This window comes from Strix uralensis, chromosome 9, assembly GCF_047716275.1.
Source record: "Strix uralensis isolate ZFMK-TIS-50842 chromosome 9, bStrUra1, whole genome shotgun sequence".
Classification (NCBI taxonomy): Eukaryota; Metazoa; Chordata; class Aves; order Strigiformes; family Strigidae; genus Strix; species Strix uralensis.
The window spans coordinates 17,681,541-17,708,733 of record NC_133980.1 but is presented as its reverse complement, the minus strand read 5'-3'; the positions used below and the strand labels follow the sequence as shown (position 1 = coordinate 17,708,733).

At 38.9% G+C, this 27,193-nt stretch overlaps 2 protein-coding genes across 2 annotated transcripts in view; both read right to left on the bottom strand.

Annotated features, from left to right (window-relative positions):
- Nucleotides 1–272: 272 nt before the first annotated feature.
- PCOLCE2 (procollagen C-endopeptidase enhancer 2) lies at nt 273–26,316 on the bottom strand. Its single transcript, XM_074877570.1, has 9 exons — nt 26,001–26,316; nt 24,899–25,007; nt 16,820–17,075; nt 15,029–15,153; nt 11,797–11,933; nt 6,896–7,050; nt 4,699–4,782; nt 2,485–2,652; nt 273–834 (listed from the first exon to the last, which is right to left on the bottom strand). Exons 1-9 carry the CDS (start codon nt 26,084–26,086, stop codon nt 704–706), a joined length of 1,251 nt encoding a protein of 416 aa, XP_074733671.1. The 5' UTR covers nt 26,087–26,316; the 3' UTR covers nt 273–703.
- Nucleotides 24,996–27,193, bottom strand: part of PAQR9 (progestin and adipoQ receptor family member 9) — a 30,712-nt gene continuing 28,514 nt past the window's right edge. Inside the window, exon 4 of the transcript XR_012629995.1 lies at nt 24,996–25,007. The gene's annotated coding sequence lies outside the window, so the exon portion shown is untranslated. The remainder of the gene's footprint in view (nt 25,008–27,193) is intronic.

Sequence of the window (27,193 nt, the reverse complement as noted above, 5' to 3'; positions counted from 1 at the left end):
GACATTTACTAACTAGGATTATAGTCATCAGTAGAGAAAAGCATGGTGCTGTTTTACTGTTGTCTAATTCTTTGAAGAGTAAACCCAGTTTCTATTCAAATCAATGATTCAGTGACTTCAATGGAAGGAAAATCAGGCCCTTAATCAGCAAGGAAGTGTAGTGTCAGTCATACTGTGCAAAACCCAAACCATCAAAAGCATGTAAATGACCAAAAAATAGTTTCTATGTTTAGCCTGTCCCACTCTTATACATAATGAATAACTAGTTGGTGTATGATTTAATCTTAAAATATTTTATTAAGCACAGATAATAATGCAGAAATCCATGTAATAAAACAACTTTAGAGAAAAAGCTAAGTTAAAATGAGTTGCTATAAATATTGCACTTAGAATTCTTATTTTACATACACAACTCCTTAAAAAGTTGGACAATTATAAATTAACAGCTTCTGAGTAATTGGAATTTGGTATGTTTGAGATCAGATGGCTGTGCTGCAAATCTTCAGCTGTAAGACTTAGGAGGATCTGTTCTCTTCTTGTACATGTAATGGATACCACTTTGTGCCAGGGTGTGCTTAGGTGGATGGGAGGGAAGAAAGGGTGAGCATGGTCTTAGTGTTGACAGTCAGTTGTATCTTCATGACTTAACACTAAATGAGTATTTTTCAAGAGAGATGATAGAATGCAGCTGCAGAGTTTAGTTTTAACATGTTTTGTTTTTCAAGGCATTTAGGATCTTTGAGTTCTTAGTCTTAAAACTCATGACAAAGCTGTTGGGAAAGACTTTGCCTCTACCGTCGTCTTCTACTTGGCCCATGATGATGTAGTTTAAACCTACAAAGGAAAGCATGATATTATAAGACAGAAATCCGGGATGTGATTCAATAAGTATAGTTCTTTATCTGTGGTCTCTATTCATTTGCACTGTTACCAATGCCTTCTAACGTTTTTTCCTTCCTACCTAAAGCATATACTTCCTCACCCATTTTTGCCATGCTTGTTACACTGAAAAGTAGAGTTATGTGAAAATCAAGTAGATATATAGCTTAGTATCTACTACATAATTAAATATATAGGAGATATTCATTAAATGTAGACTGCCAGATGAGTCTGAAAGACATTAGAAACGCAGTATAAATAGTGAATAACTTTGCTTCTAACACCCAAAATGGCACGTGTCTCATTCATTTTGCATATTTTCTCATTTGCTCAGCTTGTAGGATAATGCACTTAAGGGATAATGCACTTAAGTCTTTTCATTACCTTTTCCTCACCCAAAGACATAAACATTTTCTAGATATATAGAGAGGCAGTCAGGCAAGCAAGGTGGACTTTCTGTGTGATAAGCTCTGGCTTTGGAGAAATTGGATGGATTTGCGTCTTTTTTATGGCTTAAAAGGGTTAGGGGTTTGCAAGGCCTTAGGCTGGAAGGAGTGGTATTATAAGGGTATAAGCAGAAAAGTTTAGATATAAAGTAATGGCTGTTAAATAATTTATGGAGATTTAGGATGAGAAACAGAAGTGTGTGGTTTGGAGCCAGTGGTCTGCCTAAAAGGAGACAATTTGTTCCACCAAGGATATTATTATGTCTCCCAGACAGATGTCTAGTTTCCAGAGAACTGAAGGTAAAAGCAAAATGTAGTTTCTGACAAGGATTTTTCACTTTGCTACTGCCCACTTTTAATTAATATGCTTAAATACCAGTAGTATCCTGAATGTTATCTTGGGGTTTTTGATGCTTATTAAATTACTTTGTTTCCTGCTATGGTTCCATTTATGTTCTCCTGTTCTACCTGTTTACTCAGGAGGCAGAGCTGAAAACTGTTTTATTTTTCATTTAGTTGCTTCAATGAAAAATAGTCTCAGTATTTCTTACAACACCATGTAGGTATAGCCCTTGTTACATTTAACTGGAAATTATCTTGGTTGATCTCTCATAATACTTTAAGATAGCTATAGAAACAAATACCAGCTGTTTGCAGATATAGAGTGGGCTTAATACTACTAGTATATCTACAGTAAAGATGCAAATATGTACAGGAGAGAAGCAAGAGGGAAATGTGTGGATTTTTGTCATTTGCTGCAACTTACTGCTCTTCTAGGTATACATGCTGTTTTTCCCTTTTAAATAACTGTGTATGAAAATTAGCTCCAAAATACATACACGTAAAACCAAAATCTAAAAAAATCTCATTTGAGAGAACCAAATCAGATTCTACTTTATATCACATGGGTTTCAAAAAAAAAAAAGTTTTTCAAATTCCTTTGATCTAAGTGGGTTTAATCCTTTATAAGTAAAACTGGAAAATGCAATATAAACCTGGATAACTAGTAATTTTTATCTTAGATTAATTATAGTATTAGTTGCTGATTACAGAAACAATTACTGCAACTTTAGTGATTTTTGGGATCATATTTCAAATTGCAGTTTTCAAAACCGTTGTCTTTTATAAACACACAAAGCAGTTATTTTTGTGTACTTACCTCTTCTGATGAGAGGACACTGCTTACATACAACAATAATCTTGGCACTCATACTCTTGCCAGCTTGTTGAATTGCTAAATTTCCCTCCTTATATACATTAATGATGGATATTGTTGCATGCAGACTGCCAGCCCGCGTTATTGTTGTGATTACAGTTCCAGTTATTACTGGAAGAAAAAACATTTGATACATTTGATATATTTTTATTACTTTTTAGACATAAATTTTGAGGCATCTCCATAATAAGGAAACAAACAATACTGGAAACAATTACTAAAAATGTGGGTATCACCTGTAATAGATAACTCACTATTGACAAATTTTGGTGGCACCAAATGTAAAACTGTTCCTAGAATCTATCAGTCTATTGCAAGCCCAGTTCTAGGTTTTGATAATTTCAATTAATCAATACAATTTGATACTACTTTTAATGATTAATTTTAAAACAGCGGAGAAGTTGAATTGAAAATGTTCTAGGCAAAAGCTGAATTCCCAGATCTCTGACACTCAAATGAGTAACGGGGAATAGCCAGTGTCCTAGGAGCTAGATTTTGATCTGTCTGAGGCCTGGTACTGATATGAATTTGCTGATTTCAGCTAAATTTAGACTACAGATTAGACCATCATATCTCCTAAAGACCTCTCAGTATGAAAATAAAAGATACTATTTTTTTCCTAGAATGACTAGATTAACTAGTAGGCCATCTTTATTTATCATAAGGGAATGGTAATGGTAATAACATTTTTTTTTTTTTCCTTCTCAGATCACCTTTTTAAAATAAGCTATTCTATCCTAAAATCAATTAGATCTTTAGTTATCAGTTACGTGCAGCCAGATTTATTTTACAAATCTGCACAATCCACATTTTGGGTTAGGCATTTGTAAATTTGCACATTATCTTCCTTCAATCCAGAGTTTTTAATTAAATAGGAATATTCAAGTTCAATCAAAAGAGAACTGTGGATGTTAAAATGGTGTGTATTGTAGTTATATTTCTAGAAACAATAAAAACGAAATGCATGATGAAAGAGCTCTTATTTTCTAAATTCATAAAGTTGGCAAATAAACTTAGAATAAATCATATTCTACAAAGACCACACTTTCTGTTCTTACCTTAGGATACCCTTGCATTCACAGTAGCATATAAAATATTTTTACTCTTTGTTCTGCCATGGAAAAAACTGAAAAATTTCAAGTATTTGAAAAAAGGTGAGAGGGGAGAATGTGATTTATTACCCTGATGCTAGAGGAGAAAGAACAAGTTTTATATAGTGTCATTTACCATCAACTACAAGAGCTGAGGTGTGGTCAGTAGGAGACAATTTTTTTTTTTCCTACCTGCTTCTTTTGGTCTTGGGCCAGCTTATATTGGTTGCCAATTAAAACAGGCTGGTGGTCAAGAGTGGTAAGGGGTCATGCTGCAATGACTCCATTCTGCTTTAGGGTACAGCCACAGCCCTCAATTCTTTCTGGCAACATGATGCAAAGCTGCCCCCACATTCCTGAAACAGCAGATTTCCTCAAATCTTATGGGATTAGCTATAGAGAGAGTTAGGTTAAAACAAACAGTGGGGGGGGAGGTGCCTCATCAAATTTTATATTTAATCATATATTTATATTTAATCATATTATAGGGCATTAAATTTAATCATATTATAGGGCATTAAAAAAAGCTTCCACTATTAATATGGGAAAATACTCTGAGACATAACTGAATAAATCAGCCCTGCCATCCAAATATGCAGCAGACACCATTTTTCCTGAGTGATTTGTGTCTGTGTATGGAAAGCAGTACTTGCAAGCTTCCATGCCTTCTAATTTCTCTTAAAAGTATTTCGGAAGTCTGTAAATTGAATTCTGAAATAGCCAGCAGGTAGAGCATAAAATGTGTATTGGCTGGTTACAGACAAATGAGATGACAGTACGTTAATTGAATCAATACTTTCCTGTAGGAGGTTGTCTTCTATTGTCATTTGCTTTTCAGATTGGGAAAGTAGCTTTGTTTCAGACATACGTGCGGTGCCTATTTTGGAAAATCTCCAAGAATGTATTGAGTGAAACACAGATACTAATGTCAGATACACAGATGAGATGGTGTAAAAATATAGCTTATATATTAATGATAACTCAGAACTACATCTGGTAAAATTCCTGAGTCTAAAAATGCAGTACCAAGTGAATAATTAAAAAGAAAAAAAATTTGCTTCCTTACCAAAGTTGCTTGAACAATAATTGCTTTCAAGAGTCCCGCTTCTCTTACACTTTTGCTGGCACAAGGCAGCTGTAGGTTTCACAACTTTTTGAAGAGCAAGGAGTAAATTGAAATTGAAGTGAGGTATTTGATACAAATGCAAAGTAGTATGTTAAAAAAAAAAAAAAAGAAGAAGAAAGATTAATAATCCTGATGTATACATTAACTAGATCTGGTATTACAAGGGATGAACACCACAATAACAACATTCCTTTCCTCTGCCCTCCTCCGATCATCATTTCATGTGTGTCTCAACTAAGGTCACTAGAACAGGATGTTATGGAAAATTTACATTTGATTGCAGTGTGATCTTACATATGTAACTTAGTGTTGTTTTACTTTTGAGTTCAGTAAATTTTGGTTGGTGACTAACATCACTATGATTTGTCAGTAGAGACTGACTATTGTTTTTGTACAGACGATTAAGGTATTTTAGCAAACTATGAATTGGAGAAGAACTGAATTGAAAGTTTAGTTGCCTACCATTTTACATGTAGCCATATTGACAGACAAATGCATGACGACCCAATGAAATAAGAAAATCAATTATTTAACCATATGTATTGGATTAGTCTTCATTACTTTTATTAACATATTGCATAGCATTTATTTATTTCTTCAGGTACTAATATTTTTATGTAAGATAAAGACTGAAGTAATTCTTGAGAGTGCCTACTGAAGTTAAATATTTTATTAATGCCTAGAGTTCTGTGCAAGTGTGAACAGGTCTGATTTGCAAGATAATAAGCTAAGTCTATTTGAACTGGACACTTCTGAATGCAAATGATTGATCAGAGGTTTGGTGTGCTTTGGCTTGTTTTTAAGATCAGAAATGCCTACACCATGCACAACTGATCAGACATTGAAAGGACTTCTTACTTCTGTCTGCCTGCCAAGTCCTTTTGAACACCTTCCCTCTGTTGTACTCTCTCAGATGCTTTACATTGCTTTTATTTTCTAACACTGTCATAAAAGTTGATTTGGCATTAATTAGTAAAGTACGTCTCTTTTGCATGTGCACACACAAACAGCTCACAGAGCAAACCTCAGTGGCAAAACCCTGAACACAAATGCAGTGTGAGGTATCTGACAGCCTGGATTAGTTGAGACCAAGTGTTTGAACTAACAACTTGGATAAGAAGTGCTTTGTAGTGAAGAAGAGCTGAATTATTTATTATTAGAGTAGCAGTCACATCAGAATGATTTAGAGGTCATTATGATTTCATTTTTATAATGTTTTATTTTCATCTATTTTAAATACCTTTCATTTTCAGTTTTTAAGCACCACAGCTTCTTGGTTTCCTGCTGACAAGCCATTGCTGCCCTGACTTTTGATGCATTTTAAGTACAAATCAGGTTATGTGTTGCAAAAACATCATAAATAATTTGTTTTTTTGCTATAACTGTATCTTAAATCCCCTACATTCAGGCTATAGAAATTGTAAGAATTTATCCCTTCAATATCTCAGTAATGAAGTAGTTTTGGCAATATCTCCAGAGGAATCCTCCTCTGATCTTTCATATATGCTACCTAGTCTTAAATATAAAAGGAAACTTAATTTTAGTGTAACATATTTCTGAATAAGTTCCAATCCCTGAATTTTTTTAAATAAAAATAATTCTAGGAGAGTGTCATATTGACAGGATGTTGACAGAATCTGAAGAGGGCTCAGGTGGCTTCCATACCAATTTTGCTTGATCTTAATAACTATATGAAGAAAAATATGGTCAGATTTTTACATAGTAGCTTGTATAGAAGAAAGAGTTCCTTTAAATAAAACTATTTCATGAAAGATTTAGAACTTCTTATACAAAAGAATTTTGTTCATCCATTCTTCTATGGAATTTGCTAGTTAACTGTCAAAAATTGAGAAGAGACAGGAAAATTCTCTCAGCTGGAGTGAGTTACTGTTACACTGAACTCTCACCTAGATAGATTTTTTTTTTTTTTTAAAGTTAAGTAGATTCTCCCTTGAGTATATTAAGATACTCCCTTGAGTATACTAATTTTAATTCATTCCCTCAACATTTGAAATACTAACAAACCATAAAACTGTAATTTTTAATACACTTTCTATTAGATTTTTTTCTGTAACACTCTCCTTGTCCTGGAATAATTGATTTTTCTAAGAAATAAAATAAAGCCAGTAAAACTTACTTGAGGTAGCAGGGACTGTTGTGGTAGTAGGTGGAACTGTAGTTGTGGGTAACTTTTTTGGTCTAAATTTATAATGGCCAATGAAACCATCAGCTGTTAAGCTTAAATCAGATAAAAACTGAATGAGCAACTCATTTCTCTCAGACAGGATAGGCCTGAAATAGAAAAAAAAAATATTTCCATTGTTTTGAATGTCAAAACCAAAAATCATTAATAGCATTTTTCTTACAACAAAAATGAGAGCGCTCTTCACTTTATTGGTCTGAATGCAGTATGTGCCCCCAGACTAATAGTGAAATACATGTTTCTTTACTGTCGTGTCAGACACTGGTGTTTTCAGTGGGAAACTCATTCTGATGAATCATCTAAACCTCTGATTCCTGAAGGTTATGTCAGTATGAGTTATCTTTAAATTCTTCTGTGTGAGTTCATTGCAGACTTCACTTCCATGGAACAGAAGGGGCTAGATTAACACAGTGTGAAAATATATTGAAGAAATCCTCGGTATGTAGCAGAGGTAAAATGGGTTTTTTAAAACATGCTTTTGTTTAATGAAAAACATATTATACATTTGGAGGGCCTTAAGAAAATTAATTCAATAATTCTGTAAGTCTTCAACAAAAACACTAAAAAATAAAATGCTTTGGGTTATTATTTCTGTGGGCTCCGTTTTTGTCAATGATTGGATATTCATTACCAAGGCCTTGAAAAGCTAATGGAGTTATTTTCCTAGGATTTGAAATGTCATGAGCTGTTCAGTGTATTGGTTTTCAGTTCATAAACTGCATAGTACCTTCTGTGACACAAACTGCCTCTGGATGTGGATGTAGTGCGATGAGACTTCATTCAGTACTGCCATTAGAGAAAACCATATGGAATGGAAGTCTAGCCGGAGCAACACTTCTTATTCTTTTGAGCTTTCCACAGACTTTGTCTCATTATTTGTTAGTAATTAGTAACTCAAATTTTTCAAGCAAAACCACAGTTTTTGGAAACAGGAGAAAAAATAAATATAGGAGCAAAAAAATCTTCGTGAGGAGAGAGGAAAATAGAAAGCAGTTTTCAGATGTAGTTTTACTAAAATGACTGTGTTGTTTCTTCCCAGCAAGCCTGACAGTTCATGAGCCGTTCTTCAAAACACTTGATCAGACCTTTGAAGTAAAAACTTGTGATCATCTCCCAGTTTTCTGGCACGTGTTTCGGAAATCAGTTTACTCTGATGGCTGAGTCTGACATAACCAAAAGTAAGTGCCTGGTTACCTGGAATTCTATACGTTTACAGATGCCGCAGTAGTTCCACAGATGATGCTTTTCTTGCTGCAGTATTGACACAGGCTGTGGGTGCAGGAAGGCGCTGATTATCAGCTGCCCGAGAGCTTTGTTCTGCTTCCTGAACACCAGGACTACAATACCAAATCTGAAAAATTTGACCTAATCTGTGTATCCTGTCTTTTTAAAAAGGAGATTTTGTCTGAGAGGCAGGGGTTTTTTTGAGTAATTCCTATATCTAATAAATTGTGATTATTATATATGTATCATAGTAATTGTATTTAGGAATCAGGTATGTGGTTATATTGTATGCTTCCTGGTCTGCAGTTGGGCCTGAATTCATCTCTGCAACCACCAAATGAGTTTAAGGTATCCACTTTACTCATACTTCTGATGTATTCTGTTTCTGTTACAAAAGGCCACATTACATTATCTATATCTGCTGGTTAATGAGTTCTACCTTGCATAATCCATGTGTCAGACATGTGACTAATACTCTTTAGAGAAGGCTTGCTCCACAATTCAGTTCACACACCATGATTTCTGGTTCTTTTACAACACTGGTCTTGTCCTTACTGTTTTTCTGAACGTAGCTGATAAATTATGATGAGAATTCTGCAGAGCTAGTGGAAAATCCCCAAGAGCCATACTTTCCCCCTTTCACTGGATAGAGAAGCTGCTTATATACAGCTCTGCAAGGGAAAATGACTGTGTTCAAGCTCTATACTGGATCTCTGGTTAGGAAGCAGTGCTATTCTAAAATTGGCTTTCAGGACACTTCTAACATTCTGTAACAGGAAATCTCATCTCTAAGCTATGTGGCCTGAGTCTGAGCCCAGTATTCTGCCCTTATTTGCCTGTTGCGCAAAGTCCATACTAAAATGTCTATATTTTGAAGCCCATTAGGGTTTGGCAGACCAATTTACAGCTTTGACATGCTGTGGGGATAGATGCCGAGCCACAGCTGAGAGGTGGTTTAGGAAGCTACTCTTGGTTGCCTCTCAGCAACTGGCTAACTGGCACTTCTTCCTTTTGCACTGCCCTGTCAGCCAAAACCAGATCTTGACAGTGCAAAACGTACTTGCACAGCTGGGATTGGTTTTCCCTGGAAAGAGGCAGCTAAGTCCCAGGGACTGGAGACCACCAGCTTCACTGTAAGGGGTGGTGTTCACTGATGCCTTCTGAGAAGTAAGAAAGGACAAGATCTTGTAGAGTTAAGTTCTTACCTCAGTTGGAAAAGATCTGAAATGTCACAACTTACATATACAGTGAGTCAAACTAGACTCTAATCATGTTTTTGGCTTAAGCTCTGTTCAACTAGGAAGCAAGTCTATTTGCTCCAGTGCTTTGGAACAAACTTGTGCAACAAAACATCCACGGCAGGAACGGAAGGTATTTGTACGGATCACTAGTTAAGTGTTTCTAATGCTAGATTCTCTTAGGGTTTGGGGTTTTTTACAGTAGCTTGAAGGTAAATACCTTACTGTTCTGCGGTAACAGTTGAATTGTAAGGGATGGATCTGCAAAGCCACAAGGAGGTTCTCATGCTATGCTCATCAATGGAATACCTGTCTACGTGGTGATAAAATATTAAGTAATGTAACTAATGTCTGTCATCTGCTGGTTGTTTTTTTTATTCTGTCTGAAGAAAGAGGAGTGTTTGCAATAGAATTCCTTTTGGGAGGGTGTTTTTACTTCAGATGATGGTGATTTGTTATCTAATGTATACAGATGCTTAGAACATTCAGGTCAAAGAAACATATCAGCCATTTGGAGACCCATTCAGTCCATCTGCAGTCACTCCAAGTGCCACAGCACCACAGGGCAACAATTCATCTTAGTTTCCTGGTAAAGCTCCAAGGTATAAAGTATGAAGTCACTTTGCTATGAATGTATACATGAGGCAAAAATGGAAAAATTCTGAATGTCATTTGTCAAAGAGGTGGAGTGAATATCCAAGATTTCTATTTTACCTCCTTGCCTTGAGGACTCAATCCTAACTCTGCCTTGCAGAATCTCCCTCTATCTCACAGCCTTTGGATTGGAGGCAATATGGAAAGATAGTCTTCTTTTGCTAGTGAAGTTTTTCTTGAAAACAAGGAAGTGATTACGTATGTAACTACAGCTAGAATTTAGCCTCTTGCATCATTTTAGTGGCCTGAATTACCTAGCACTTAAAGGACAATCTTACCCATAAGGCTATCTGTTATCAGTATCTTTTTATAGAGGAGCTTTTTTAACTTTACTACAAGAAGGGAGCCTGAAAAGAAATGAATGTAAGCCTGAAAAGAAATGTCTTTATGGAGAAAGTTTCAAATTGAAAAAAAAAAGAAAGAAAGAATAAAAGTGTAACTCAAGACCAAAAGGCTAAATTGGCTGAAGGAAACTGAAGTTAATGTATTTGAGGTGCAGCCCTACCTTTAATTAAATTCTTGCCAAATTTCTAATAAATTTCCGTAGGCCTAAGCTTACTCTATTTCTAGCACTGTCATGCTATTGCATAGCTTCTGTATGGATAAGAAAAATCTTTTAAAAGACCTCTTAAAAAGAGCCCTACAGAACGTCTGCCTCCCCTCTTGAGTCCCGAGGGTATACTATGTAACGTTAAATAAACCCAACCGAACAAAAAACACAAAAAAAACCTCACAGTAAATCTCAGTCTAGCAAGCTATGCTTAGAAAGACTGAGGCATGCACCTCCCCCCGCTCCCCGTACCACAATTAGTTGCTCTTGGGACTCAAACTAGCTGCCACTTCTGAGACGTGTCTAGTCACACTCCTCCACGTATCTTTTTTTTTTTTTTAATAGCTTGTATTTCTTGAAACAAAATGCATCCTCTTAATCTTCTAAAGCTACTCAGCTTTAAGAAGCTTGATGGAAGAGGAACAATGGGAAAGGAGAGCTAAAAATTACCAGCCTCACCCAAAAAACTTTATATTTTTTTTTGGTGCCATTGGCTGGGTTGAGGGTAGTTTCTGGGGGTGGGTGCCTTGGGTGGATGGGTTGGTTTTTTTGGGGATAGGTGAGTTGTGGGGGAATGTTGAGGGGGTTTGGGGGCAGCAATTTGATAGCAAAGCTGGTGAAAGCCTGATGTGCTACCCAGCATGCTCAGGAAAGCTGTTTGTGCCATGAGAGACTTGGCGCAGATGGGAGACACAGCGAGCAGCGATGCAAGAGCAGCCAGGGAACCAGCAGAAGGGAAGTGGCTGAGGGGAAAATGAGTTGGGTAAAGTGAGTAATGAGCCAAGGGGCTAGTGAGTTCAGCTCGATCCCTGTACTTCAGTATCTATAATGAAAACATACATATTAAGTGATATTATTTCACTACAATTAATATTGGTATTATACCAATATCAATAGCATTAGTATTGGTGTTATTAGACAGTGCTCTAATGAGGCTTGAGGGACAGGACAGAACATGGGCTGAAGCCAGGGCTAGTCATGGAGGAAGAGAGAAAGGGAAAACCTCAGGAGAGACAAGATACTAAGCAACTTCTAGAAGTTTGGTTGGAGGTATGAAGAGTCATAATTAATTTAAAAAAAAATATAAATCTTTCAGAAGCCCAGTACGGAACTGTTAGCAAAATGACACATAGTGGTAGTGAAGCTCATAATTCAAGAGAGTTACTTACGCTGGTGGACTGTCTCCGCAGTACTTCCCAATTCTTTTAGCATCATTAATTTCCCCACCATTAAACACTGCAACATAGTCATATCTGCAGTAGTTGTCTCTCTCCACATCAAACTTCTCGAACTTTAACTCTATTAGCTGCAGGGAAAGTGTAAATAACTCATTAAGGTTTTGACATGCAGAATTTATTAGTGCTTCTTATAGTAAGTGACCTCTTCATATGAAGTACTAATTCATTTTTCTTTCCATAAAGTCCTTAATCCACTTAATTGTGGAGTAAAGTATTTTAATTCACATGACTTCTGTCCAACAAATAGTTAATGTATGACTGTAATGTCTATAAAAAAGACTTTGTTCTCAAATACATGCAAGTAACTTCTAATAAAGTTATTTTTACCAGTGAATGAAAACAAGATAGTAAGTGTTAGGTGTTGTTGCTTTTAAAGTAACTGTAACAAATCTAAACCACAGAAAAGGGGCTTTTAGAGTCATTGTATCCTTCAAGATATGCTAAACAAAAAGCAAGGGCAAAGTTGGTAAGAGCCATTTCACTGACTTCATTAACAGCAGGGTTTGAATCACTTTAGTTGCCAGTGCTGTGTTTTACTTGATGCAGAAATAAAGGTCAGAAACAAAAATATTGATAGAAAGAAAATTATTAATAGTAAGACTAAAACCAGAAGAAAGTTAAAGGAATTGTGTTTCCATACATGATCTTCATAAATGTTGTGGCTTTACAAGTCCTAAGTGAGAACTACTATAACTCTGGTATTTCCAGTACTGATGCTATTATCTCCAATATGACTTGTATTTATGGACTTTTCTACTTAAGAAAGAAAAAAAATGGACAAGAAAACAGAAATGGAATTTACTACTCTGAAACTAAGTCCTGCAATATGATTGTCAGCTGTGTGTAGCAAGGAAGGAAAACACAACATAACCGCATGATTGAAACAGAGGTAATACATGCATTTAGAATGCTTCTTTATATGAAGCACATCAGTATCTAAAACACCTTCCCATAAATAGCACAAATGAGGCTTGAATGACAACACTGAATTGTGTTGGTTTTAGATAAGCAGGATTTCTCTTTAAAGGTCTGTCTCAAACAAAGATGGTATTAAATCTTTTAAGACTGTACAAAGGAAAAGGAGTGATTTGTACATACACTTTATTTGATTTACTGACATAGTAAAAATGATCTTATTCTATATTCATAGTAATGATAGCCTGTTATCACCTGATGTCTTAGTTTTGCCTGGATATGCTTTTCCACTACTCAGATGTGTAAGGCATCATTTTGTTTCCCATAAAGTATGAGTAACCTAGGGAGACTTGGTTTCAGAGATGGGTAACAGGCTTGTTTCAAAAACTTTATCATGATGAAAAAATGCACTTTAAATGGAAGTCCCCATCTGAATAATATGCTTGTAATCAAAAAAGATGGTATAGAAAGAAGTAATGCAACTGGGAGCAGAAATGTTACATTTTTCCACAGCAGGCAAAAATGCAGGCCATAATGTCTACTTTACTATTGTTCATAACTGCACTTTGCACTAATAAAGAAGTATTTCATAGATAGAATAGAAGCTCTTCCCCATCCTGAGGACCTCCTCCATCTTCTGTAATAAATGAAGAATTGGTTTGTATTAGGAGCAAAAGAGTGCCTTGTTTTATTGCTCACACGCTTGTGAAAGGGAAGTAGAGACAACAGTACCTGAACTTTGGCAAAAGGAAGAGTGAACAGCTTTTCATGTGCACTTGAAGAGCGATGCTTATTCACTACTTCCTCAAAAATGGCTTTTGTAACTGTCAAAATTCTGCCTAATTTGCATGCAAACAACCACTATTGCAGTACATGAAAAATATATATTCAGAAACTTGTAGATTTATGGAACAGGATCTTCAAAAGGCACAGAATATAACACCCTTATTTTTATGCTTATATAGCCTTTCTTAAACCTTCTCTACAAGCTTAGGAAAAGATTTTAGGCTTATCTACAGATATTTGGAAAGAACCACAGTCATCTGCAGTTTACAGATAAGGTTTTAAAAATCACTGTCTATCTATAGGATTGTTAAATGACCTGTATCTAGCAAGCAAGGAATGTGGATTAAAGAGGAGTACAGGAAAGACTAAGCTGACATACTGCTTCAGTTCAAAGGAGAAAATATCTTGGTAAATGGAAATTTATGAAAGATCTGAATAATATATTTATCTGGGGCAGCTTTTTTTTTATTTGGAGGATTATGGTCATGAGCAGAAGATTAAGAGGAAAGTCATCTTTACATGTACAGGAATTTAAAAAGCTGGACATGGTTAAGAAAAGGAACCTACCAAACATGCTTGGTGACCAAAACATTCAGTCATTGTAGACTTCCTGCCAAGGTACAGAGCAGATGGCTCAGCAACAACCAGAAAAGGTGAAGCTAGGATTGAGAGTAGCCCTACAGCACAGGGAACACACTTGTGTTTGCCATGTGCGGCAAACGGTGGCAAATGGACTCTCTTGGTCTGCTGTCACATCTTTTCAGGTCTTAATGAAGTGGTAACATATGCTCTGACAGCATCTGGCTAATTAAGCAAGCATGTTATGAGATGGAGCCTTCAAAATATGAAATAAAACAAACTTTATGAAAGGTAAATTGAAAATCCCTGCACAGGACACATCCAAATATATTCCCTGTACTGTAAACAGAATAAAATCATTTCTGCTTTTAATAAATTCAATCAGCTCTGCCTGGGTACCTCAATAACAAACTGCAGCAACACCAAAAATGCTATAAATGTTGTTAGACTTAAACCTAGCATTGGTCATCATCATGTTTGGTCCTGAGATGATCACCTGTCCTAACTTCATTTGCGTGATCTTTTGTTAATTAACAAAATAATCTTTAAAAAAAATCTGTTTCAAAAGCCTCATCAGTCACAGATGCTTTAAAAAGTTTAATTTAGGGGAAGGTATCCATGCACAGAAGAGGACCTACAATGTTGAGAAAGCACAGGAGTTACTGGAGGGAGCAATGCAGTACGTGAGAGGAAGGTGGGTATCGCTGGAGCGTAGGTGCACCTGCACTCCTTGCACCTACCCAACTTTACATTTAAGTCAGAGAGCATTTTTTTGTTTCCATGCAAGGCAGGCAGTGTGTTGCACGAGCAGGGAGTTGATGACGTTAGTCCTTGCAGGCCATGGCGGCTGTGCCGCACTGGCGGGGCGATGGCAGCACCTTACCTGGTTCTTTGGGGCGACGATGTGCCAGGAGCAGGTGACTCCCGCCGGGTAGTCTCGCTCCGGCCAGTTGGGCGTCTGGAAGGACCCTGATGGCTTCTCCAGTCGCCCCCCACAGTACTGATCCCCTGCAAGTACAGCACACCATGCTGACCAGAGTGCAACAGGGACACGGGTGACCCGTGTCGTGCACTTGTTTTACTGCAGGGGCCTCGTGAGGGAGACACGGCCGGTCCCAGCCGGTTCCGGCTGCCTCTGCCACGGCCCCACCACAGGACGTGGCTGAGCCCTTCAGCTCAGCTGCTGGCACCTCTGGGAAAACATATTTAATAAAGAGCAGAAAATGCCAGACGTGGATGAAGAGGGGGTTAAAAAAAAGAGTAAGAAACGTTTCTGCAAACACCAGGGTAGGCAGAGGGGATGCAGGTGCTGGAGCAGCCATCCCTGCAGCCTGCGGGGCAGCTGTGCCGGGGCTGACGGACATTCCCAAAGGAACCGCAGCCTGTGGAGAGCCCACAATGGAGAGGGGCTTTTTCCTCCGTATCTCCTCCTTCCAGTACCAATTTACAAAGCTACATCAGGTATGTAATCCTTATTTATAATATGATTATGAACCTTCTTTATTAAATTAACTCTATCACAGCACAGTTGTTTAATGTATCTTTCAAAAAGTTATCAATACAACTAGAAGGACTAATTAATTACTCATCACCTGCACTGCATCTGCCCAACAACCTTTCTATCTGGTATCATGCTAATAGCAAAAGCCTTGGAAAAGAGTCACTCAGCAGGGCAATACCACCTCCCTGTAACCTCTCAGCCTCTCACAGTTCATGATCTTCCCAAGCACAAGGCAATGCCTTTATGTTTAATAATAAATAATAAATTTTTCTTTCATATGGTTTTCTGATTGTTTTTAAACCAGTGTAGAAATTGACAATCCACAATGTCCCCTGGCACAATGCTCCACCACTTAACAGCTCGCTGAGAGAAGTCACCCTCTCCTTTCTTTGCAGCTACTTGCTCATCTGGTTTTTGTATTAGAAGAGATAGTGACTGTAGTGCCTGTTCACTTTCTCCATACTGGTCATGACTTTAGAGATCTCTCCTATGCTCCCCTTGACATTCTCTTTTCCAGCATGAAGAGGTCTGTGCTATGCATCTGGTCTTTGTGTAGAAGATATTCCTTAACTCTGTCATACTTGCTGCATCTGGTTCTGATAGTTTTATTATATCCTGTTCTGGGATGGGAACATCAGAATGGCATACGCTATTCAAGATGTTAGATGCTTTATGGATTTATAGTGGCATAATTTTTGTTGATTTTTTTCTGGTCTTTATTCCCTTTCAAAAAAATGTTGTTTCTGGAGTTTTTTGATACCTATTGAGCACTGCATTGATGCTTAACTATTGTTTTCATAAATAATCTATCTTAAACCTAAGATCTTATTCCTAAGCGGTAACAGTAAATTCAGAGTCCGTTGTACTGTACATAAAGTTAGGGTGTTTTGCCCTTATTTGTAACATTTACCTATATTGAATTTCATCTGCCATTTTATTGACTAGCTATTACCATATTGCTACTAGGTGCAGTTCTTCCACAACTCTTACAATAGTTAGCCCTCCTCTTTACCACTTTGATTAACGACTATTGCTAAACAAGATAATTAAGGAATACATTGAAGGGCACAATCCCTAATATCTCTGGCATTGCATCTTTTTAAGCACTAAAGTGGCTCTCCATAGAATTATACAGTTATATTTGTCTTCAGCACATACATAATTGTTAATTACCTCTTTCATGTGGTTCTGCTGCAGAAAACTTCGCAATGAATCCACTTCCAGCAGTATTAGCATCTGAAGTCATCTGCACCAACATTTTATTGCTGTTGGATACAAGGGCACCTGGCTTCACAGTACCACAGAACCTGCCGATGCGTTGTCCATTGGCATGGCCGTTGTATATATCCACAAAATCATATCGGCACAAGTTGTCACTTTCCAGGTCTAAATATCTAAAAGAAAGAACCACCACTTTTCCTTCTGGGACCTGCAGAGAGAGGGAGGGAGGGAGAGATGTATCTTGAAGTGTGACTGACACCACATATCTATCTGATCCCACTATTTGCATAAGTGTTTTCATATCCTTCACTTCTCGCCAGGTAAGCTTTTTGTCAACTATACTCCAGGCGGAGTGTCTTTTAAAATCATATTGTACCCATCATAAAAAAAATCTCTGTTGCGATTATCTTCTTCCTGATCCACAGCATCGTCTAGCCAGACTCTCATAGTCGATTATATATGTGGTGGTATCTGAATAACCCGGCTAGAGCTTCCCCCCCCACTGCTTGGGAAACTTAACCCTATCCTGGTTAAACCAGGACAATATACCATCACCACCCAGTTCAACTTGGCATGTTTTTCTTATTTTCTGCTGAAAGTATGCAATCAACCATGTAGCTCCCTGTCACCAGGTAAGGTGAGGAGGCTGAGATGAATATGGTTTAATATGGAACTAGCAATTTACAATTTTGAGCAAATGACATGGCCTCTCTTATCTTGCTGATTTGTGTCATACAGTTTCATAGTTTGAAGGATTTTTTTATTTACTGACACACGACTTTTACATTTATAAATAAAATGGGAAACTTTATGGCTAATGCTGTACAGCCCTAATAGTTATTGGAGTGGGTACACTTAGCTTGAAGGCTGCAGTGAGTGAGTTACATTTGGAAAGAATATGTAAAACTATAAACAGAGAGTTCAAAAGAACTATTAGTGAGTGTCCTCAATGCAGAAAAGAATTGTTTTCTAAAACATCTGAGTAAACATAAGATGGCAAATCTTCTTACATGTCTGCATCCGTGGACATTGCAAAAGAGGCAAGAGTACTGAGAAGGATGTAAATTAAGAGAGCATAATAGTTTACAAGGAGGAGAACATTTCCTGGGCTAGAGTTGCAAGCTTTTAAGAGAATAAGCAGAATACTGCAAAGTGAAAACTATTCTAACAAAGCACTCAATGCGAATGCTATTTAACAGGGCAGGATGAAGGGAAACAGTATTTTAAAGTATAGAGGGACCCTAGACAGGCAGAGTGTAATTATCTGCATTCAATTCATAGCCCCGTAGAGTGGTTACCTATTAAAATGATTGCAGCTGTTCTGAGACACTGCTGTTATTTTCTGCTTTAAATATATAACACATACTTAATATATCTGCAGTAAGTCCACATTTAAGAGTTCATGAATTTTTGCCTTCCTTAACAGTGACTCATTTTAAAACACCAGTTTGAGATAAACTACAACTAAACTGTTCCTACATGAAATTGTCAAACAGTGTTTTAATGTTGTGAGTTTCAATAGTTAAAAATGCCTTGTCAGGTATAGATGGCAGTGCTATAGATGGAAGTTACCACTTAACCCACAGAAGATACTAATACAGGCAGCAACTCTGTATGTAGTGAAAAATGTGCTGTAGATGTGTTAAGGTTGCTCATTCATGCAGCTGCTTTTAAGTCTAGTGCTGATACTGATCCTGCAGCAGGACGGACTTTTGCATGAGCTGTTTTCAACTACCCAGGGTCCACATACACACTGGCTGGCCAGCCCCACGCAGTTCCAGTTGCTGGTTTCAGAGTATTTTCCTTTAAGTTCAAAGTTCTCCCAAAAATGCATTCAGTTCCCCTGTGCTGACATACATCACTACTACTACTACTACTACATCAAAACCACAAAACTCATCTAATCTTACCCAGAAATTCCAAAGCACAATGACTATGTTTTAGAAAACATTAAATCCAGATGTTAGCTTTAAAACTCACACTACTGAAGTGAGCAAGCCCTATAGCTGGTATCAGAAAATAACCCACATGTATATTTAGTCAGCGTAAGGCCAATACAGACACATGGTCATATTGTAAGACACTCTGAAAGCAAGAGTGACTCCTTGAATCACTGCTCTCATAACTAGATCTCTTATTATTGCATTCACTTGTCTTCTAGTCTGAATCACTAAGAAGCATTAAGACATGGTCATTTTAACAGAAAAAGAGCTAAAAGGAATTTGGTATTCCTGTCAGAAGACCTGAATGTTATTTATGGTCACACTACTAACTCTATGTGACCAGACAAATCAGTTCAAAAACACTGGCTGTAAAGTTAGTGAGATAAAGTCAGATTTAGGCAGTTAAATTAAAACAGTCTTTCTTCCAGAAATATGTATGTAAAATAGTATATGCTCTTTTGGGGTGGAAGACTCATTATTTGTAGATTTGTACAACTGGTACAACACGATGCAAATGAGGTGACCTTCAGAGGTTATCATGATTTAAAACAGACTGAACTGTTATGCCTACAGCTAAGATTGTCCAACATTTTCTGCTACAGTGTCTTGCAGCTTTGCTGCAAATTACCCATCTTTAAGAATTTTCCCCTTTTCCTTCCACTGTTTCTGACAGTTGAGCGGAAGTTGCTCTATCATAGTAGATTAAAGTTTTGTCAGTGCTTACGAGATTTTTCCCTACTTTCTCAGCTTGAATTGCTTCTTTGAAGATACCTACTCCCACCCAGAGTTTGAAGAAGGAAGTTGAAATGTGAGAGGTGGCTGATTCTGGAGTAAGAAAAGGTCTTTTTGCTGTCCTTGTAGAAATGCCTTCAGATTTAGGCAACTGGTTATCCCTCAATAATGCTAATGGGTGCTCACTGACAGCCTTGTTCCATGAGCACGTTAAACCAGCGCTGCTCTGCTCACACCAGCCTCAAGGCACTCAGTCTTACCCCTGGCTATTCTGCTCTCTCATCCTGCCCCAGGTGGGACATGGGGAATGAGGATGTAGGACTGAGCTGTGCTCAAGAGGGAGAGGACGCTGGCAAAGCAGTCAAATTCCTAACTGCTAGACAACTATTCACTCAAGTCTTGGGTTTTCTGTTTCATAGTATAAGTAATTCTGTGCAGTGTTGTATGCTTCCTTCTCCTCTCTCCACCTCTGACTATGTTATACTATGCTACATTACCTTATCTAATTATATTTCATTATAGTTTTTAATCTTTCTAGCTTCTATTAGTTCAGTCTACTTGATCTTAGTCCACTGTTCCCCACAGATACACTGAGTTTCTAAGTTTGTTTCATGACAGTCTGTAAGAAAATGTGTAGGAAAAACTCAGCCACACGGTCATGAATGTTTAACAAGGACCCTACTCCAGCGTTCAGTTGTCAGAATAATCCTTGCTCACATTTAGCTGAATTTGGAGAGATAAGTACTTTACAAAAATGGGTGAACTGGGGCCCTTAATGACAGTAACTACTTACTGCCATTACTTTATAAAATAATGTCATTGCTTATTAAAATAATATTTGTCACTATTTACAAAAATAACACGTTTGTTCCAGCATGTTAAATCAATTAAAAGTTTGTGGTCTGGCCAGATGACATTCAAGAGTGCAGAGGACGGTGGTTCCACATTCTGGCAGTAGCCACTCCAGTTTGCAGCTACTCCCAAGGAATCATCCCACCCTAAATACAGCATCTTTGCAAAACAACACTTGTAAAACAATTGCCCTTTTTTTTGAATGTTGAAAACTAATGTGCTAAAATCTGCCAGTGTTTATCCTAGGACATTTAAAATATTGCACCATGAGAAACACAGGGGAGAAAGCAAAGGCCAGCATGACTCAATACTGTTTACTCTGAGCCACATCCGAGCCTGATGCAGTAAGATGATGGGATACCTCAGAGGAAGAATTGGAAGGAATTGCAGCTCTTAAGAAGAAGAAAAAAAAAAAAAAAAAAGAGGGAGGGGTCAAAGGAAGAATATGTGATGCTTCCCCTGCAGGGTGTGCCTTATTTTTCTGTTTTATGGTATCTTTCAATGACAGAGGCACTTTAGCTTCTGCCTCCCCTTGTCACACAGAGGGTGACTGACCCACACTTGCCCTCTGCCTCCCTTATTTTAACTCTGTGAACTTCTTTAGGGTAAGAAATTATGATGCTAAACTCACGTGAAGGATGCCTTACTCCTACTGAAGGCTAAAGGAAAATAGCACTCCCTGAATTTTTAGGAGGAGTTTTTCTAGAGCATAATTCCCTAAAATTATCCATGTAGATTATTAACCTCTTCAAAATGGCATGATTATTTTGTGTATACAACCCACCACAAAACAAGGTCCCTAGATTTTTTTTTTGTTATCTTTCCTTGCAAGTATTTCATATAATGTTAATCAAAGTTCACTAACATTTAAAGAAGTTAAGCTGTTTTCCTGTTGTTGTTCTGACTAAACACAAGGCCCACTTCATGATTGTGTCTCCCTGTTTCTGGGGAGGATTCCTGAACTCTCATACTTTTCAAAATTACCTCATTTAGATTATTTGCTTCAAAAATAATCTTTTGGGGGGGAAAAAATCCTTAACTGCCAACTTTCTGAGAAAATATTTTGCCTATTTTTTAAACCTATATTGTATATAGGTTTAATATAGTTTGGTGTATGTTTAATATCAAAATGCTGATTGTATGTTTTGCCATAGCAGTCCTAGGCAGACTTGAAAAATACATCAACTACCTGCAAGCCAAACATTATTTCTCTCTACTGAGAATGAATGTGAAAGTTATTTGGAGTTACATCCTGGGAAGAACCACAGTTCCTGCCTAGTCACTCGTTCCCTAGCTCCATCCTCTCCAGCCACAAAGGAACAATTTTTTAAACATTTCATATTAGATAGCTCTCTCTGACAAAGGCACTAGATTCTGCTCAGCTATTTCTTTTCTGGCAATACAACCGTGTGTAAAAATCTCTTCTCTACTGGAAGGGCAGTTTCACATGATATGGGAAAATGAATGCTAAAAACGTAGAGAAAATTATTTAAAATATTTCACTTCCCCAGGGCAGATTCCCAACTCCCGAGAAGTAAATTTTTCAAACCTTGCTTATTGTCAGCAAACCTGCTGGAACACAGCTCCTGAACCTATAAAAATATAACCTTACATAACTCTGACAGTCTTCAGTATTATTGTTGCACATAAAGTTGTTAGAGTTTTATGGGAACTACACATTCTGCCAGAAAAACACAGGACAGCAGTCTAGATTCTTGGACTGTGTGACACATTTATGTGAGGTGATGGCCAAGAAGGATTACAGAGTATTAAAGTAAATGTATATGACATATTTTAGATAAAGCTATATACATTACTATAGGAAAGGAAATAGCTGTACAAATGACTTCTTAGCAAAGCCAGCTAAAAGCTGCTGGGTAGTCTGCCAAGGTTGTAATATAACCACAAGCATGTGCTGAACACTTCTTAGAGCTCTTAGAATAGAGAAGCTGTTTTCTTTAGCCAGCTGAAAAAGTCCCAGTCTCTTGAAATAACAGAACCATAATTGAGTTAGGGAGACTCTTCTAGCTTTAGCAAACCAGTTGGAAAGCTTTCAGCTGATACCTGAATGCTACATTGCTTTATCTGTATTACCTATAATGTTTTCTAAACCTATTTTCTTCTAAAGAATGAATTTGCTTTCACTCTGCCTCTCTGTGTATTGCTTCTATAGATGATGAGATCCTGTAGTTGAGAAAACAATAGATTCGTGCTTCTCGTGACCCAGACGCAAAGTGAATCAATGTCTCCTCCAGTCTTGCAGACTTGTCAGATCCTGCATTAGGCAGAGTGTTTTCAGGAAGGTGTTCACAGCCCTTGGCTAAAACAGACAGGCAAAAAGTCTTAGTCACCTTCTAAGATCAGATGCTAAATGAGGAAGCCTAACAGTAACTACAGCATATTTCTTCATGACAGTGTAACTGGCTTTCTTACTTGGGTGCTATGGCAAGCTACTCTGAGCCTCAGCAGTACCTGGTAGAAGGATTTTGTTGCTTAAATTCAGGCTAACCAGACCCTTGAGTATACCACTTTCCCTCAGTTCTGTGAATCATCCTCTTTTTAAAGAGGGTGCAGGCTTAGTCTTGCAAGTTTTGTAGCCCTTGCCTTCCTTACATCCTTCCTGTGCATCCAAAAGACAGGGCGTTCTACACAGTTGATGGGGAAAAAAATTCAGCTTGGCTTAGAGAACAGTATTGTCTAATAGGGGTTAAATGAGGTGTGGGCAGAAGAAAGCCTGGACTACCACAGTTGTGCAGCCCTTCTCTGGCTTTGGCTGAGCTACAGAGAGTAGGTATGCAGCAGTCAAAGAGCAGGAGTAAGTGGCAGCACAGCAGAACAGTGGGAGTCAGGATGATCATGAAATGCCAGAAGCCGTCAAGGTCCTCCCATGGTCAGTAAGACCCAAGTGGAGACAGATCTGCTACAGCTTTGTCATAACGCTTCTCACAATGTTCAGGCTAACCTGGATGCTCACATCTTGTTGGCAACAGCCGCATTAAGTCTGCAATGAAACCACTCTGTATAGACTTTTAAAATGCAATCGTTCCCTTCTCCCTCTACCCCCATGACGAAGGGCAGATCCATGGCATGCTTCAGTACATGCTTCTTCAGTGCTGCTTCCATTCGCAATCCAAAGTTTTTAATGGTAAAAACTTTATGGTGTTATAATCAAAATTACTATTTTCCTCCAGATTCAGTTTTGAACTTTTGAAGATCTAATACTGAGTTACATTTGTAAACTAACTTTAGAGTCGTTTATTTAAGGCATGTGTGTATGATTTAGAATGCAATTTACATCTGCTCTTTAGACTGTAAAGTGGGCCACGCTAATTGCTGTACTCTCACCCCCTCAATAGCAGGAAGCAAGTTTATTTAAGAGCGTACACTTTATTTCACATCATACTCTTCTGGATAACATCAGTCACGGATTAAAGGTAATCTCTAACTTCACCCTAATAATAATACAACATAAAGGTGCAGAAAGCAACTGTTACAGCTTCACTTGTATCCTTCAGATAAAATGATTAAAATTACAGTGCTTGTTTGGTACGAGAGCCGTTTTAAGTGAACACTGTAAACAGATCAATGTCTCCTGCTTTGCATCAGCATCTCTATAGTAGCAGGACACAATCATCCTGTGACATCCTATTCTACTGCCAACACCTAGCCTGTAAGGCAGCCTTTGAACGGAAGCTGTCTTCAGTGATCCCATCAATACACAGACTAATTTATTTTTGTATGCTTTCTTATACTTCTTTTTTTCTGTAAAGCCCATATTCTAGGCCTGAATGTCATGGGAGTTAGTGAACTGTGCCTAAAAAAATGGAGAGGAAATTTGGTGGGAAATTTTGGAGGGCTTAATTTGTGCAGATGTGAGGAAAAGTCCTAGCTGTTTAATGACATTTGCTGTCCATGAATACAATGTCTCTGCCCTACAGTCTCATTTCAGCATCAGAATATCAATCGTACCATATGCTTTTACGTGCTCATTTATAAAGGTAACAACACTTTCCTATTGCTTTGTCAGCTTGCTGTATGACATACTCCAGATGTCCCGGCTGGCAGAACGCTGTTACTAGCACACTGCAAGCAAATCTGCCTGAATGTTTTGGTTTTGTTTGAAACTTTTTCTATGTCTTCTTGTGAACAAATTTTGCTTTTCACTATCTATACCTCAAAGCTTTACTTTAATCCATTTGGTCTAACTACTGCTTTCTACAGTGACTGGAAGGGTAGAAATTTGCTTTCAAGTGAGTTAATTTAAAATAATTAGAAGTGTATCTATGGAAGTCAATGAAAATTTGCTTCTAACATTAGGCAAGGTCAGTTCTATTTCAGCCACTATTATCATATTACAGCAACCCTAAAAAGCTCCAGATAGTTGAGCTGCTCAGAGTTACTGAGTTCATTATTGCACATGTTATCCCATATAAAACAATGGCATTAACAACAAATAGCTCCTCATTGTCTTCAGCACTGATTTTGTGATATTAAAAATTCTTACTGTGATTTTCCAAGTACATTTGCTGTTTGGAGGGTAGACTCCAGGAAATCCTTCACTCCCAATAAACCCTGACTCTCCAGATACAACTCCTCCACATGTAAATGTAGGCCTGAGAATAATAGGAAAAATAGTGCTTAATTTTTAAATATATTTCATTTTTTCTTTGTATAATAGTAAAGAGGCACAGACTGTCTTAAAAACACAGTTTAAATACTTAAAAACATTGCTAACTTTAAACATATGGTTCATTACTTACACAATTTCATTATTGACATAGAATGTGCAATTTAACACGCAACATAGGTGGAGAGAAAATTAACTACTTGGCCCTTAATTCTGGGTTTATGCAGACTGTTATCCTGCCCTCCTTTTTTAACTCATAAAATGGAAGGTGTGGTGGTGTGATACATCATTGCAAATTGCTATTGTAATGAAAAAATAATTAATAAAAAGTCATTAGTAATGGCTTTTTATAGTATATATAATAGTAATTAAAATAGCACAGTAATAAAAATAACTTTTAATGCCTTTCTATTCCACCCTGAAACGCTTTGAATCTAGACATTTTAATGAAGTAAGTCGCTTTGGAAGCCTTCCATGCCCCAGGAACAGAGTCCACCAGAGACGCGCGCGAGTCCCGCTACTGCCGTCCGCTGCGGAGCCGCACGCCCCGATTTTGCCGGCGTACGGGTGTCCGGGGCTAAAGCGGGCAGACGGCAGGGCCCAGCCCCCGTCCCCCCGGGCCGCGCTGCTGGGGGGGACAAGCCAGGAGCCCCCAAACCCCCCTGAGTCACTGCTGGGGGTGAGCGAGAGCCCCGCCGAGCTGTGGGCGCGGGGCCAGTATTTTCTATCATACCGTATGACAGCCGTACGTTAGACTGTGCTGCCCACGCCGTTACCGGCGCTGCTCTCGCGGCGGCCCGTGTCCGTAGAAGAAGCGCCTCTCTGTGCCCTCCCTTGGTGCGGTCACGGGCAATAAAACCCCCGCGGGTGCTGCCCGGGGGCAGCGGAGGTGTCCGCGCACCTCACGGACGCGCGACGGACACCGCTCCTAAGGAGGGGCGGGCGCAGCGCTGCGCGGGCGCGGAGAGCCGCGCGGTACCTGTGCGGCGGGGCGGCGGGGTGCGCAGCCGCCAGCAGCAGCAGTAGCAGCAGCGGCGGCAGCGGCCGCGGGGCGGCGGGCGGCATCTCCGAGCGGCGGCGGCGGCGGCGGCTGGGGCAGGGCGGGGGCCGCGGAGCCGCTCCTCCGGCTGCCGCCTGCTCCTCCCGTGTGCGCCGGGGCCGGGGGAGGAGGGAGGAGGCAAAGGCTTCCGTGGCCCTCCGCCCCCGGGGCAGGGCAGTGCCGGGCAGGGCCGCCCGCCCTCTCTCTCTCTCTCCGCGGGGCGCGGCGCGGCGCTGCGCGGCCGCGGAGCCGCGGGCGCCGCCGGCTTCCCCTGTGACCCAGCGGGCCCTGCCCCGGGTGTGCCCAGCCCCGCCCCGGTATCTCCCGGGGGAGGCGGGCGGCGGTGCTACAGCCCCGGCTCCGCGTACTTTGCGCAGGCAGGGGCTGAAGGAGCGCGCAGCAACCCCCCCGTCAGCGGGGTCGCCCCAAAGCCCGCAGCCCCTTGCAACGCCCTGCTCCCTGTCCTCAGGTGGCACAGTGGGGGTGTTTGTCCTGGTCGTGAATGAACTCAGTGTCAGCATTTGTGCAATCGTGTACAGCTTCGCCAATGATTGAAAAATAGTAATGCTGCTTTAAAATTTCTTCTTTATTTAAATTCTAAAGTAAACTTAAAATGCTTCGTTTTGTTTACCAGTTGGTAATCTTGACCCATTTTGGTAGCCTTTTTGCTCTGGCTGTGAAAGATACTCTTTAAAGGGCTGTGGCAGAGCTCACAGTAATGAACTCAATACTTGTGTGTTTGTAGGATTTGGGCCAAAGTTGTTTGACTGAGAAAAGAAATGAAAAATTAAATCGGTATTCTTACTGAACACAAGAAAACTTGCCATTTAAAAAAATGTTTCCAGAAACCACATTGTTAGTGATATTGGATGATAACATACAGATTATTATGTCAATAAATGATAATTTATCTTTTAAGGATTGTTTTAAGAAGCGTCTACCCCTCTTCCTGCTCTAAGTGCTCCCTCCATATACGCCTCTTGCAAGAGAAGAAGGTAAGTCTGTAGTAAAGTGTTCAGGCACATCCAACTGAAGCAAAGAAGGAACTAAACAGAAATTCTGCTGCATGCAAGGCAGAATATAAACCTATTATCTTATTTGGAACTTATTTAATAAGCACTTAACATTTCTTT